This window comes from Muscardinus avellanarius, assembly GCF_963383645.1.
Source record: "Muscardinus avellanarius genome assembly, chromosome: 4".
In the NCBI taxonomy this organism is placed as follows: Eukaryota; Metazoa; Chordata; class Mammalia; order Rodentia; family Gliridae; genus Muscardinus; species Muscardinus avellanarius.
Window position 1 is genome coordinate 161,555,909 of NC_137789.1, and position 13,730 is coordinate 161,569,638.

General features: G+C 57.6%; 1 protein-coding gene across 13 annotated transcripts in view; it reads left to right on the plus strand.

The window, feature by feature from the left end:
• JAKMIP3 (Janus kinase and microtubule interacting protein 3) overlaps nucleotides 1-13,730 on the plus strand; it is a gene marked incomplete at both ends in the record, with an annotated part of 53,168 nt that overhangs the window by 23,493 nt on the left and 15,945 nt on the right. For 2 of the 13 annotated variants that reach the window (XM_080693921.1, XM_080693926.1), the window contains 8 exons: nucleotides 4,172-4,387; nucleotides 5,667-5,786; nucleotides 6,543-6,689; nucleotides 7,625-7,756; nucleotides 9,031-9,066; nucleotides 9,518-9,577; nucleotides 12,261-12,389; nucleotides 13,487-13,615. In XM_080693921.1, the coding sequence (XP_080550047.1) occupies nucleotides 4,172-4,387; nucleotides 5,667-5,786; nucleotides 6,543-6,689; nucleotides 7,625-7,756; nucleotides 9,031-9,066; nucleotides 9,518-9,577; nucleotides 12,261-12,389; nucleotides 13,487-13,615 (969 nt within the window). The remainder of the gene's footprint in view (nucleotides 1-4,171; nucleotides 4,388-5,666; nucleotides 5,787-6,542; nucleotides 6,690-7,624; nucleotides 7,757-9,030; nucleotides 9,067-9,517; nucleotides 9,578-12,260; nucleotides 12,390-13,486; nucleotides 13,616-13,730) is intronic. The other 11 variants (XM_080693931.1, XM_080693932.1, XM_080693922.1 and 8 more) reach the window with 9 other exon arrangements.

The following is a 13,730-nucleotide window of genomic DNA, read 5'->3' on the forward strand; positions in this document are numbered from 1 at the left end:
TGGGCCGGTCCAGTGCCGACCACTCCATCTTGTCAGGAAGCAGACGTCCCTGAGCATCATGTTTCGTGGTGATGGGCGTGCGGCCAGGCTTGGGAGCCTCGGTGCTCATTGTGCTGGCAGCATGGGGGACCGTGGGGGACTGGGGCACTCTGGATAGCCCAAATCCCCGGGAGTTAATTCCAAGACATGCACCAGATCTCCGTATGTCTCTGGGACACCGCGGGCTTGGGCTCACCTCCTTGGCTCAAAGTGTCCTATCCTTCTTACCCCGACTCTCAGTCTCCATCAAGAATGGCGGAGGCGGGGTACCTGCTTACTCCTATGCCTTCACTCGAGCCTTCCAGCCAGCCCTTCCATCAACTCACCTTGGCCAGTACCAGGCTCTGCCGCACCTGGGAGCCCCTTTCCACTTCTCCATTTTCAGCCCTTAGGGGCTGGGCGATGGGGCTCCTTCCTCCTCTTGTGACCTCATTGGGCCCTTCCAGGACCCTCCCTGTAGGAAGGCGAACCCCATCTATAAAATACACCATGCTCCTCTGCCAGCTCAGCCCTCATGAGCAGCAGCCTTCCCTGGTGAGTGAGACACACTTGCGTGTTCAGCTTACCTGTGGACGATTTGTAGGCAGAGTCCTCTGGAAGAACGTGTGGGGGATGCGTGACCTCTGCTATAGGTGAGGCCTGGAGACTTGGCAGGACTGTGGCTGGTCCTCTGAGGATGCTGACTGTGGGGTTCAGGGAGTCTGCTGGTGGCTGGGCAGACGCCTCTTCTAGGGCCCTGAGGCCTGGTCTGTGTGTCAGCCCAGGGCGGGTCCTGTGAGGGAGGGTGGGGGATGGATGGGGGGCGTAGGTGTACAGGACGCTCAACACCGCAGGCTGGTGGCGACCTCACCAGCAGGGTCAGCAGAGGCTGGTGAAGTGCCCCAGGAGGCCCAGTTCTTTGCACGGGGATGGCTAGGGATCTTCCGTGAGTGGGGGTGCTGATGCGGAGCCTTCTGGGCCCTGCTGAGAGGCACCTTGCAAGCATGCTCTGTGTTCCCGGGGAGGGGCAGCCAGGCGAGGGGGTAAGGGCATCCTCCTGCTCAGCATCCTCCACTTGCCCTTCCCTGGGGACCCCATCTGGCTTCCAGACACCCTCTGATGGAGTGAGGGGGCCGTGGGGGATGGGAAGTGGCGGAGGAAGCTCAGGTGGCAAAGGGTTTAGAATCGTATTTGTATTGGGGAGGGAGCCTCACTTATGGAGGAGGTCTGATCTCATTAAAAGCTATCTCTGGCAGACCAAAGAGATGGGGCAGGCGCAGGAAGGACACAGGGGCTCCTTAGAACCACTGCAGCATTCAGGAGAGACAGCTGCGACAGGGTGACAACTTGTCCTGGACACCAGGACCCCCCAGTTTTAGTTTGGAAGCCATGTCCTGGGAACCCTCGGCCTGGGCCCATGGAAGGCTGGCCCAGTGTGGGCCTGGGTGTGATGGGCGGAGCTGGGCAGTGCCAAGGTCCCGGGCTCCTGGGAGGCTGGTCCAGGTGTGGGCCTGGGTGTGATAGGTGGGGCTGGGCACTGCCCAGATCTGGGATCCAGGGAATCTGGTCTGGGTGTGGGTATGGGTGAGAGTGGGCATATACTAAACACTGTCCCAGGTCCTGGGCTCAGGGAGGCTGGTCCAGGTGTGGGCATGGGTGTGGAGGGCAGGACCAGGCACTACCCTCTGGACCACACAGCCACGGGAGAGAAGAGGCAGCTGCAGCCCAGCACACTAGGGCCCATTCGTCCAAGCTCCCGGCCAAGCCTTTGGGCCGTGATTATGCCATGGACAGCTGGGAGTCCCCCTTGCAGGAGAGGGGCCACGTGCTGGTCTGGGTCTGTGTGAGGAGGCCCTGAGACCTGCCTTGCTTGCTGCCCCTTCCCAAGCCTGGCTGGGTGTGGTGGTCTGCCATCCCCAACAATTAGTGGTGCTTGAGTAGGTTGGAAGCAGCCCCGGTGGGTGAGAGTCCAGCCAGCTCCACAGCCCTGCAGGAGCAAGCCCTCCGGACTTCACACTGTGGGGTGTAGACACACACCTTCACCGCAGCCTTGGGAGAGCCCTCTGCCTGTGTCCCTGATCCCTGAGGAGCGTGCCGAGCCTGTGCAGTTGCTCCATTCGCATTCCTTGCCGGGCGGTAGAGCTGTGCCTGGCCCAGCCTCTGCCTCCCCTGCCCCCAGCGGCGTCAAGGCAGGTCTGCCCTCGCTCAGAGCTGGCTGCTCTGGAGCCGAGGCGCCCAGCTGCTGCAGAGGCGCATGCGTTCTTGTTTCCTGTGGAAGAGAAAGAGCGTTGGTGTGTTACAGCTGGGCCCCAGAATGCAGCCGGTTAGTAATATGATTTTATTTCCACCAGCCTTTTTTTTTTTTTTTTTTTTTTGGCGGTACTGGGGATGGAACCCAGGGGCATTCTACCTCTGAGTGACATCCTCAGTCCTATTTTATTATTATTATTATTATTATTATTATTATTATTTATTTATTTATTTATGTATTTATTTATTTTTTGGTGGTACTGGGGTTCCTGGAAGCCCTTCTATATCCGGGCTACACTCCCAGACCTATTTTTTTTTTTTTTTTGAAACAGGGTCTCTTAAGCCAGCGCGGCTGGCTTCGAACCTGCGCAATCCTCCTGTCTCTGCCTCCCAAGTGCAGGGATTACAAGTGTGCGCCACCACGCCCGGCTTTATTCTTTATTTTGAAACAGGGTCTCACATGAGTTGCGAAGGGCTGAGGCTGGCTTCGAACCTGCACGATCCTCCTGTCTCAGCCTCCCAAATGCTGAGATTACAAGCGTGTACCACGATGCCTGGCTTTATTCTTTATATTTGAAAGAGTCTCACTAGTTGCAGAGGGCCTCACTAAGTAGCTGAGGCTGTCCTCGAACCACAGTCCTTCCGTCTTAGCCTCCCGAATTCTGGGATTACAAGTGTGGACTACCACGCCTGGCTCTCCTCCAGCCTTTTTGTTTCCCTAATTGTGCTGCCTCTTTTAGCCCCGCTGTGTGCTCCAGTAAACGGGAATTTAGCAGTTAAGGACTTCTTTTGTTCTGTTCTGCTCCTGGCTTGTGAATTTGTGATCAGGGCTAGTTGGACACCTCCTCTCGCTGTTCCCATGCTCAGTTCAGCAGATGGCAACTTATTGGCTTATTTTAACCTTAAACAGTGAGCAAAGTGGCGAGATGGCCCGTTCTGTTCTGTTCCTTGAAAATATGTTCTAAACCAAGTTGTTTATCTGAAGACATTGTCTTCTTACAGATCTAGCGCTATTTATCACAATGACCCAAACCCCTGGGGTCTATTAGCACCTCGTTGGGGTTCCCACTGCCATCCTGGGCTCTTTCCTGAGAGAGCCCAGGATGTTCTCTGTAGGTCAAGCACAAAGGACTCCATCCTCTAGGGAAGGTGGGGAGGGGCACATCACACCTGCTGGGCGACTGTCTCCTGGAGCCTGCTTATCCTGGGCCCCCGCTGCTTCATCAAGATGAAGAGGAAATGCAGCTTAGCCTAAAAGCAGTGGTGTGTGCTCCAACTCTGTAGCCATGCCTTGCAGCCAGGAGTTTGGGGTGCAGAAGGATGGCAGCAGTCTCCCCATGCCCCCAGCCCTCCCCTGAGCCGCTGCCCTCAAGGACAGTGAGCAGGTCCAGGGCAAGACGGAGGTTCAGGCCAGGGCTTCCAAATTACCCCTGTTGGTCCCCTGCAAGCTCCAAAGAGGACTCTGGTCCATGGCACCCTCCCACTGGCTTGGGTGAGGCGGGGCAGCCCCCTGCTCTGACCAACACCTAGTAGGAGGCAGGAGCTGGAGGTCCTCCCTTGACCCTGGCAGATGATGCCTGACCCCTGGACACACAGGACAGCAGGGGGTGAGGGACTTGCTGTGTGACCCAGGCTGGTGGTACAGAGACCCACAGAGCCCGCCCTCTCAGGAAAGAGCCCAGGATGGGCTGGCTGAGCCCGGCGTCCAGGTGGGTGGTGGTGTGCCTGGAGCGTGGGACGCTCGGCTCTTGCCTGGGACTGTCTGCTTTTGCTTTGGGTCTTATCATCTAACACGCTGCTGCCGCAAATGCGGGACCCTCCCAGTGCCAGCCTGTCTGTTTCTATGGTAACTGCAGATCTGTATCCTGCCTGTGCGTGTGATTGTGTTCTGTTCTCCTTGTAGATGGAGGAGATAAAATTTAAAGACAGAGCAGTCTTCGTGCTGGAGAGAGAGTTAGGGGTCCAGGCCGGGCATGCCCAGAGACTGCAGCTCCAGAAAGAGGCTCTGGATGGGCAGCTTTCCCAGGCTAAAGAGGCAGAACGGCTCCTGGCCAGCCCCAGACGCGAGCTTCCTCATGCAAGCGGTGCAGGAGATGCCTCAGACCACTCGGGAAGCCCTGTAAGCACCCCCAGGCCTCACCCCAGCCGGCCCCGAGGCACAGACACGGAGCACCGCAGGCCGTGTGGCCCTGCACGGCAGGTCCCCGGGGAGCCCAGAGCCCAAGTCCAGCCAGACCCTCCTGCCCCAGCGCGCTCAGCCTGCCCGGCTCTGGGCAGAGGGCAGGTAGACTGTCTTCTTCTATCTCACCGACAGAGCAAAATCACTGGCCGCAGTGCCTCCGGGGGCCCAGGTTGCTGAGAGCCCGTGGTGCTGCGGGTGCTGGGCCCTGCCCTGGCTGGTGGGAGAGGAGGTGCTCTGAGCACATGCTGCCTCCGTCCGCATGCACAGGCCGCTCCCCCACCCCAGCCTGGCCCTTCATCCGTCTTGCCTGGCGCTCACGTCACCAGTCACCTGCCACCTGCTTCTCATGTGATCATGTCCCCTGCTCCGCCTGGCTGCCGATGGCCATCTCTGTGGGGCAGCCCGTAGCTGTGCCGGCTGCCGCTCCATCCATCCTCTCATTGCTGTTCCTCATTCCGATTCCTCTGCGGGTCTCTGTATCCTGGGGGGCTGCAGCAGAGGACCTGCACGGGTCCCTCTAGGTCTCTGGTCCCTAGCCTCTCCTGCACCCATTGAATGAGGAGCTCGAGCCGTGTCCGGTACCTTCCTGGACACCCATTGGTTTGATTCGAGGACAGGACTGTGTTTGAGCTGAGCCAGACAGTGGTGTTGCAAGCTTAGAGACGGAATTTCGTGGTGGTGTGACAGCGTGATGGATCAGAGCCAGCCTGTCCCACTCACGCACTTGCTGGACTCTTGTATTAACTCCTCGGACTGGATTAAAATGTTGTCACTGATGCTTTTAGGGAAGTTCTAGTGGTTCAGAAAGTAACCTTCTAGTAACTCGATCCGAGGGAGGATCTTTTGAAAGTGTGAGAGCAGCTTTTGAAAGTGTGCAGTGAATACTTTTCCTGTGCTCCTCTGAACGGGCTGCCCCAGACAGGTAGGGCCGGAGCAAAGCATGCGGCCGGTCCCCCCACGCTCCTTCGACCTGCACGCCTCCCTCCACATCTGCATACGTCCAGGCATTCTGCTTTGGTTTGTCCCCATTTGCAGTGCATGGGCCCCCGGCAGGCTGCCTCCCCAGCAGGGTCCACATCCGCCAGCAACCATGTGGAAGCGAAGGCCCTCGAGGTGCGTGCGGAAGTGTTTTGGTTTCCGTAACGCGGTGTGATTTGCAAAGGTTTTATGTGTCTGTGCCTAAGGAGCGGTTATTTGCAGTTGATTTTTGTTTTAGGAACAGCAGTTGGATGAAAAGGATGCCCGGCGCTTCCAACTTAAAATCGCAGAGTTGAGTGCGATCATTCGTAAGCTGGAAGACCGCAACGCCTTGCTGTCGGAAGAGAGGAACGAGCTGGTAAGTGGTGGGGGCCGGGGTGTGGTCTCGGGGTCTACGGCTGCAGTGTGGGGACAGTGGGGCGTCCACTTCCAACAACCTTTGTGCAAAGGAGGAGTGGTGGCCAAGCTCACTTCAGCTTGGCCTCTCGGCTCTGCCCAGGGCCTGGAGACTTCCCTCTTTGCATAGCCATCGGCTCTCTGTGCTTGCAGGTTCTGAACCCAGAGGTGCCACAGCTGCAGATCCAGCCAACTAGGGATTGATAGCATTTTTTAAAAAATTGCATCTGAGGCAGGCATGGTGGCGCATGCCTGTAATCCTGGTACTGGGGTAGGCTGAGACAGGAGGATTGCAGGTTTGAAGCTAGCCCAGGCAGCCTAGCGAGGCTCTCAGTAACTTAGTATAACCTTGTTTTCAAGTAAAAAAGATTGAATCTGCACAGAATACCTACAGGCTTTCTGTCTTTGTCACTATTTCCTGAGCCATACCATGTAACTACTCACACAGCACCTACTTTGTATTAGATATCGTAAGTAATCCAAAGATGGCTTAAAGTGTGCACAGGTTATATGCAGATACTGTGACACTTTCTCTAAGGGCCCCGAGGATGTGAGGATTTGGGGTTCTCGCCCGTCCTTGAGCCTGTCCCCTTTGGACAGGGACCAAGGGGAATTGCTAATCATGTCCCTGGGCCGAAGCATCATTGGGCCAGTTTGCCAAATCTATTAGCTCTGTCACTGAAAAGGACTCGTTTTGTCTAATTAACTCTCTTTTCAGTTAAAGCGTTTAAGAGAAGCTGAAAGCCAGTACAAGCCATTGCTCGACAAAAACAAGCGCCTTACTCGGAAGAATGAAGATTTGTCCCACACCCTGCGCAGGATGGAAAGCAAGCTGAAGCTCGTCACGCAGGAGAACACGGAGATGGTGGGCGCACGGCACGCCGCGTCTCCGTGCGGCTTAGCGACACGATCACTAAGACTGTCCCCACCAAATTATCCCCACCAAAGGGCACATAGACGCCATACGCCTCTAGATGTGATAGCCAAGAAAGACACGTAATTTCTATCACCTCTTCATCTAAAACAGACTCACAGCCAGGCATGGTGCACATGCTTATAATCCCAGCATTTTGCGAGGCTGAGTCAGGAGGGCAGAGCTGGCCCAGCATTCCGACACTCCAGGCCTGGCGGCAGATCCATCTGCCTTCCTGGGTGAGATAGTAAGGCAGGCGGGCTCACGGGAGAAGCGGAGGGCTGGAGCAGAGCCCGGGCCACTGAGCAAGCGGAGGAGTCTGGAGAGTCCGAGTGTAACACTGGGCTCGAACCAGCCAGAGACTGACTGAAAATCCCTGGTGAAGGTAGCAGGAGGCCTGGGTTGGGTGTCAGGGGAGGCTCCATTCCTGCCTCGGACCCCAAGCCATACTTTGGGTTGCTAGTAATCCCATGGGTTCCTTTTGGCCCCGAGGGCCCCAGAGGCTGTGAATCCAGTTCAGCCAGAGTATTTCAACAGGACAAGGGGCAGTGGCATTGGGGCACCTCAGTCCCCTCCCACAGAAAGCCCTTTAGCCGTAGGGGGCAGGTACCGACAGCCCCCAGTCCCACCTTCAAGGTACAGCAGGCCCCAATCCTGCCCGGCATCCTGGGTGGCCAACAAGGGCATGTGGTTCACAGCCAGGATGGGGGAGACACAGCCTCGGTGTCCCCTGGGCTCTGTGCTGGGTGTGCCAGATCTCGAGTGGAGTGTCCTGGCCGGCAGCTGAGGGTGCCCGCGAGCTGCTCCTACAGGCCGAGCTGCCGGGTGACCCAGTGCCTACCCCCTGCCGCCCCCACTGCTGGTGACGGGTCTACTCTGCATTCCAGAGGCAGAAAGCGGGCATCATCCGCAGACCCAGCTCCCTCAACGACCTTGATCAAAGTCAGGACGAGCGGGAGATCGACTTCCTGAAGATGCAGATCGTGGAGCAGCAGAACCTTATCGACGAGCTCTCAAAGGTGACCACTCGCCCGCTGCCCTGGCTCCTAGGGTGGAGGCGGAGGGCAGCAGCAGGCGCTGAGCTCATCTACCTGGAGAGTGACCACTCACCCTCGCCTGCCTTCACTCAGGGGGTGGAGACGGGAAGGCAGCAGGCGCTGAACCTCACCCACAAGCTCCCCAAGGTTCTCCCGCCCTGGGGTTCATGGGGCCACCTCTGACTGGCCAAGGTAGCCCTCTGTAGACACATTTGCCCTGGGTCTCCTCACCACTCTGGACCTTGGGCTCCGAGGCCAGCGACACTGCCTCTGTTAGTAACAGATCAGCCCAGGTGACTCAAGAATTCTGGAGGCTACTAGTCCAAGACCAAGTTGTGGGCAGGGCTGTGTTCCCACTAGGGGCCCTGGGGAGGGTCTGCTCCTTCCCCGAGCAGCACCAGGGCCCTGGTGTTCCCCGGCTCATGCCTCGTCACTCCGGTCTCTGCCCATGTCTTCCTGTGGCCTCCTCCTCTCCTGCTTAATATGCTCCTCTTTGGACATCCTTTACTTAGTTATAATGACAAGCACCCTATTTCCAAATCAGGCTCCACCCCCAGGCCCGGGACCAGGGCATGGCCTTGCCTTTTGGTGCTCCCATGCAGCCCAGTCTGCTGCTTTATCTCTCTGCTCCCCAGCCCGAGCACAGGTTTGCACACGGTGCTCCCTGTCCTCCTGCTCTGGGGCTCCTGCTGCCTGGTGTTCCTGGTTCGCTTCCTGCTGAGATGGTTTGGAGCCAGCTGCCCTGGCCCCTCCTGGTCACTGGCCTGTCATAGTCAACGAGCAAAGCTGTCCCCAAAGTCACACAAGTGGGCAAGGTCCCTGCCCCATGGGCTGTGGGATGGGGGTCTCACTAAGACAGTGGGCCCTGGCCCAGCCTGAGACTGGAGTTCTTTTCTCATTGAATTACAAACCACTGTCAATGTCAACAACAATAATAATCCACAGGGAAGATAGGAAAAGAATGAAATCTTGGTCAAGTGCAAATGATCCTTGTTGCAATTTCCAAGAGGCCCCTCTCCTGCTGCCCAGCCAGTGAGGGCTCTTCTCCCCGGAGCAGCTCCATGGCTTCGGGAGCTCTCTGCGGCCGATGTGGGAGAGGATGGGGTCGGGGCAGCACCTCCCTTCTTCTCTCCCTCTTGGGCAGTGGCTGGTGCATGGACTCTGGGCCAGGTGCTTCTGCGGCGAGGAGGCGGCTACGGCTCGGGGCCACTCCGGGCTCCGTAACGCGCTTTTCTCGTAATGTTTACTTTTCGCAGACCCTGGAAACGGCGGGCTATGTGAAGAGCGTGCTCGTAAGTACCCAGCGGTGTCCTCCTGCTCAGCACTCCCGTGTCCTGCGCCACTGTCCCTGGACCCATCCTGCGCTCACGGCGCCTGAGACAGAGCGCTGTGTAGTCACCAGCGTGGACACTGCTTCTGTGTAGTGGAAGGGACTGGGCCTTGCTTTTCCTCAGACACCCCCATCTTCCCATCCCCCAGCATGTCCCCCAAGATGCAGACTGGTTGGTGAGTGAGGGGCCCGAGCTTGGAGTCCACCTTAAAGGAGGCTCAGCCGTCGCAGGCTGGCGAGGAGCTACCCAGCCTTCCGCGCCAAACACCCTGTGCTGACGATCACGGAAGAACCAGCCGGTCTTGAGACCGCCTCGGGGTCAGACCCAATGATGACGTGGCGGCACCAAGCCATATTTGAAACCCGCGGAGCCGTTCACCTACTTAAAACGCCTTTCCCACTGGCTTTTGCAGGAGCGAGACAAGCTTTTGAGGTACCGGAAACAGAGAAAGAAAATGGCGAAGCTCCCCAAGGTAAAGAAGGGCTGTTGGTGGGCATGTGCATGCAACTCGTGCTCAGAGAGCTGCTTAATGGGAATGGATCTCTTCCTTTGAAGGGGAAAAGAAAATAATTTTATTAAAAAACCTGTCACTGTGAGCTAACCAAAATAGGACTTAAGGCAAGTATTCTGTTTATATTTTTAAACTGTGTCACCCAAGAGCACGTCAACCCAGCTGAGAATAAAGAAGCACTGTGTGTGTTTGGGGTTACGGGGTTGCAGTCTAGGGGATACCGCGCTAAAGCCAACCTACAAATACGGAGGTTTTCAAGATGGTGGCTGTCTACAGGTCAAGGGGCTGGAAATTAGGAATTAAAATGCTTTTACGTTTCTCTTTTTTTGTGTGATGCTAGGGATTGAACTCAGGGGCATTCTACCTCCAAGGGATACTCTCAGCCCCTATTTTATTTTTATTTGGAAACAGGGTCTTGCTAGGTTGATGAGAGTCTCACACTACTTGCTGAGACTGTCCTGAAACTTGGAATCCTCCTGTCTCAGCCTCCCAAGTACTGGAATAACAAGCACGTGCCACCACGCCCAGCTTTAGGCCAGGCTCTATGAAAGGACTTAGGAGTGGCCAGTCCCGGATGGTTTGAGAAAGCAGCTGTGGTGTCACAGCTTGGCAGAAGCTGGGAATCTGGATCCAGAGGTCACAGTTTGGCCAGTTCACAAGGTCAGCTGGTGTCTCGTGGTCCAGGCACAAGGCTCGGGTCCAGAGTTCACCGGTGGACGCTGCTGGGAAAATGCACATTCATAGTAACTGCCAGCACTATCAGAGGAGGTGCGGGCAGCTAGGAGGTGCAGGCAGCTAGGGGACACTGGTGCCCTCTTGCTGTTTGCAAGAGTTTGTACCCCACAGCCCGGGGACACAGCTCCGAGGACAAGGCCTGCCACCCTCTCTCTGCTCCTGAGTCCTTGCTGGGCCACACTGCTCCAGGGCTCGTCCTGTCCCCACAGCTTGTCAGGTGGCAGCAGCTGCGCCTTGGGCCCACATGGCCGACCCCACCCCAAGGAAACTCGAAGACCTGGGGGATTTCTCTAGAGTAAATCTTTTTTGATAAAACTATGATTTTTATCAAGTGATCCTTTGGAGAAATTCAAAAAGGACCCAACTTGTGTTTAGCTTTTTGTGCTATGCATGTGAGCACGGTGTGGTTTGTAAGCACTCTGTTGCCTTCGTGGGCTCTTAGGTATTCCTCTGCCACCCAGCAGGCTTGGCGGGCCCAAGGAGGCCCAGGAGGCAGGAGGCTGCCGCCCTTTCTGGTCTGTGCTTCAGGCTGTTGGGGGCCACCCGAGGCCACCCAGCTGTGGTGTGTCCCCACAGTGAGGCCTGAAGGCGGGGCAGGAGTCCAGCTCCAGTGGTCACGGGCCAGCCACGAGCTGGAACATGAAGCGGCCACAGGTTTCAGCAGAGATGTGGGGGGCAGGAGGATCCAGGAGCGGGGAGTGTGGGGGGGGCAGGGAGGACAGCCAGCGGAGGCCAGGCCACTGCTGGCCGTGGAGCAACAGGAGGTTGGCTACTTTTGTGGTTGAATCTGGATAATCAGCAGGGGAGCAGATGAGGGGCTCGAGGGGCAATAAAAATAAGAGGGGCCTTGTTAAGTTTTCCCATTCTCTGGTGGTTTCAGGGGAGAGCCCGGGGAAGCGTGGGAGCTGAGGGAGGGCCTTTCTCGGAGCGTGGCAAGTGTGGACAGTGCTCGGAGGGGAGGCTGGCCAAGGGGGAAAGGACAGCCCCAGCCCTGCTTGGCCAGAGGCTGGGCTGTGCTGTCCCTGGAGGGACCAGCAACACGACCGGTCCGCAGGGCAGCTGGCAGTTCTGGGGCCCAGGAAGGGGCTTTCCTGGAAGGTTCTGGCAGAGGACCCAGCAGAAAGACCCAGAGGCCATGTGGCCGTTACTGATTTCTAGGCTCGGCTGAGGATGGACGGGTCCCTGGGTATGACTCAGAGAAGATGGTCAGCTTCTGAGTTTTGTAAATTTCTAAATTCTCAACAAGGAAACCTAAGGTTTTTTGAAGACAGAGAGTAGGAAGAGTTTGGGGTGTCCCCAAAGGTGGGGATTTTCTCCAAGTAGCCAGGGAGGGCCTAGTGTTTTTTGGGGGTACTAGGGATTGTACTCAAGGGAAGTCTTCCTCCAAGATACACCCCCAGCCGTATTTTCTTTTTATTTTGAAGCGAGGTCTCCAGAGCTTGATGAGAGCCTCACTTCTCGCTGAGGGTGTACTTGAACCTGCGATCTTCCTGTCTCTGTCTCTCAAGTACTGGGGTTATAGGCGTGCACCACTGCGCCAGGCTTTTTTTCTTTTTGTCCTTATTCCAATCTGTAAAGGATTGGTACTTTTAAAATACAATGGAAGTGCCTGCCCGGGAAGGTGGCCACACTTGCACTCAGGGCAGGCAGGTGTTTGCTGTCGGGCCTGGCAGCAGCGTGGTAGGGGCGAACCCAGGAACTGCTGTCCATAGGACTGCAGGCCATTTCCCCAACCCCCCTCGGCAGCTGGTCCCAGAAGGACAGAGAGGGCCCACTCACACCCAGGCCACCATGGGCCAGCATCTCCCTGGGGGCTGTGCTGTGGGGTGGCGGCTTGGCGGGTGGGCATCCCGGCCCCAGGCGGCGGGAGAGGCTGGGTGCACACTGACACATTGGCTCTGATCAGCAGCCGGTCGTGGTGGAGACCTTCTTTGGGTACGACGAGGAGGCGTCCCTGGAATCTGATGGCTCTTCCGTCTCTTATCAAACTGACAGGACAGACCAAACACCCTGCACTCCAGATGATGACTTGGAGGAGGTAACTGTCTCCTACAGCAGCCCCTGGACTCGCCTGCCCTCGGGGGACATTGAGGCAGGGTGGGGCAGGAGGCCAGGTGGGGGGCTGGTGCCTGCTCGCACGGTGAGCACAGCGGTGCGCTGCTGGCTGGCTGGTTCTGAGGGCTGCTCCGATCCTGCCTCGCTCCAGTGCTGAGCTGGGCCCTGCTGGAGCTATGGAGACTCTTGCTCTTACAGAGCTTCCCAGCAGGGAGCCCATCCCGCCAAGGGAACACCAGGGCCATTTTCTAATAATAGGACATTTTCTAATAGAAGCAGCTATCAGTTTCCGTCTGTCAGTCCCTGCCAGAATGACAGCCACCCTCAATTCCAGCAGCTGTCTTGGCTCCAGCCCGGATCCAGGGCATGGCGCTGGGGGATCAGCCTGGCAGGCCTGGGCCTGTGACTGTGGCCAGGTAGCAGCGGTCCACAGCCTTGGCCAGGCCCTGTGGCAGGCCATGAATGGGGCCTTTCCTGGCAGATCCTGGTTCACAAATCTGAGATATTGCAGACCTCGGAGAGACAGGGCGGGGGAAGCGTGGCCAGAGCAGGCTTCTGCACCCCTCGCGCCTGGACACGGCCCAAGCTGGGGTCCACTGGGACCCCTCCCAGACCGCAGTAGAACCACCTGCCCCTGCCTTCGCGTTCACGTAGCCGGGGAGCACGTCTTGAGGGCAACTCTGCAGGAGTGTGCCCGCGTGGACAGGCTGAGAGGCGTGCAGCCTGGGGTCTGTGGCCTTCCACAAAGTGCAATGGCTTTCCATGACCCCAGAGCAGGGTCTTGTGGAGGCCTGGACACTACTGGAGAGTCTGCTGGGCCAGGGCAGCCTGGCCGGCGAGTAAGAGGTCCTGGCTGCCAACCCACGAGCGGTGGCCTCCTGGGAAGCCCTCCTCCAAACAGTGTCGGGTCCCCAGGTAGTCTCCCCTTCCCTGACACTGTACAGGTCTCTTCTTTCCCGCTGCTAGGGAGACCCCTCACTGAAGCTCTTTGAGGCGAGTGGAGCCCAGCGTTTGGGTGGGTCTGCTGACACAGGCTGGGGCTAACCTTATCTCTGCACCCCCCACCCCGTGCCTCTCCAGGGCATGGCCAAGGAGGAGACGGAGCTGAGGTTCCGGCAGCTGACCATGGAATACCAGGCGCTGCAGCGAGCCTATGCCTTGCTGCAGGAGCAGGTCGGAGGGACGCAGGACGCAGAGCGAGAAGTTAAGGTCTAAGTGACTTCTATTCCACCGCGTTCGGGTGCGCGCCCAGCTCCTTCCCGCTTGCCTGGCGGCCTTGGCAGGAGCACCACACTGGCCCAAAGCTCCTTCTTCCCCAAATTTC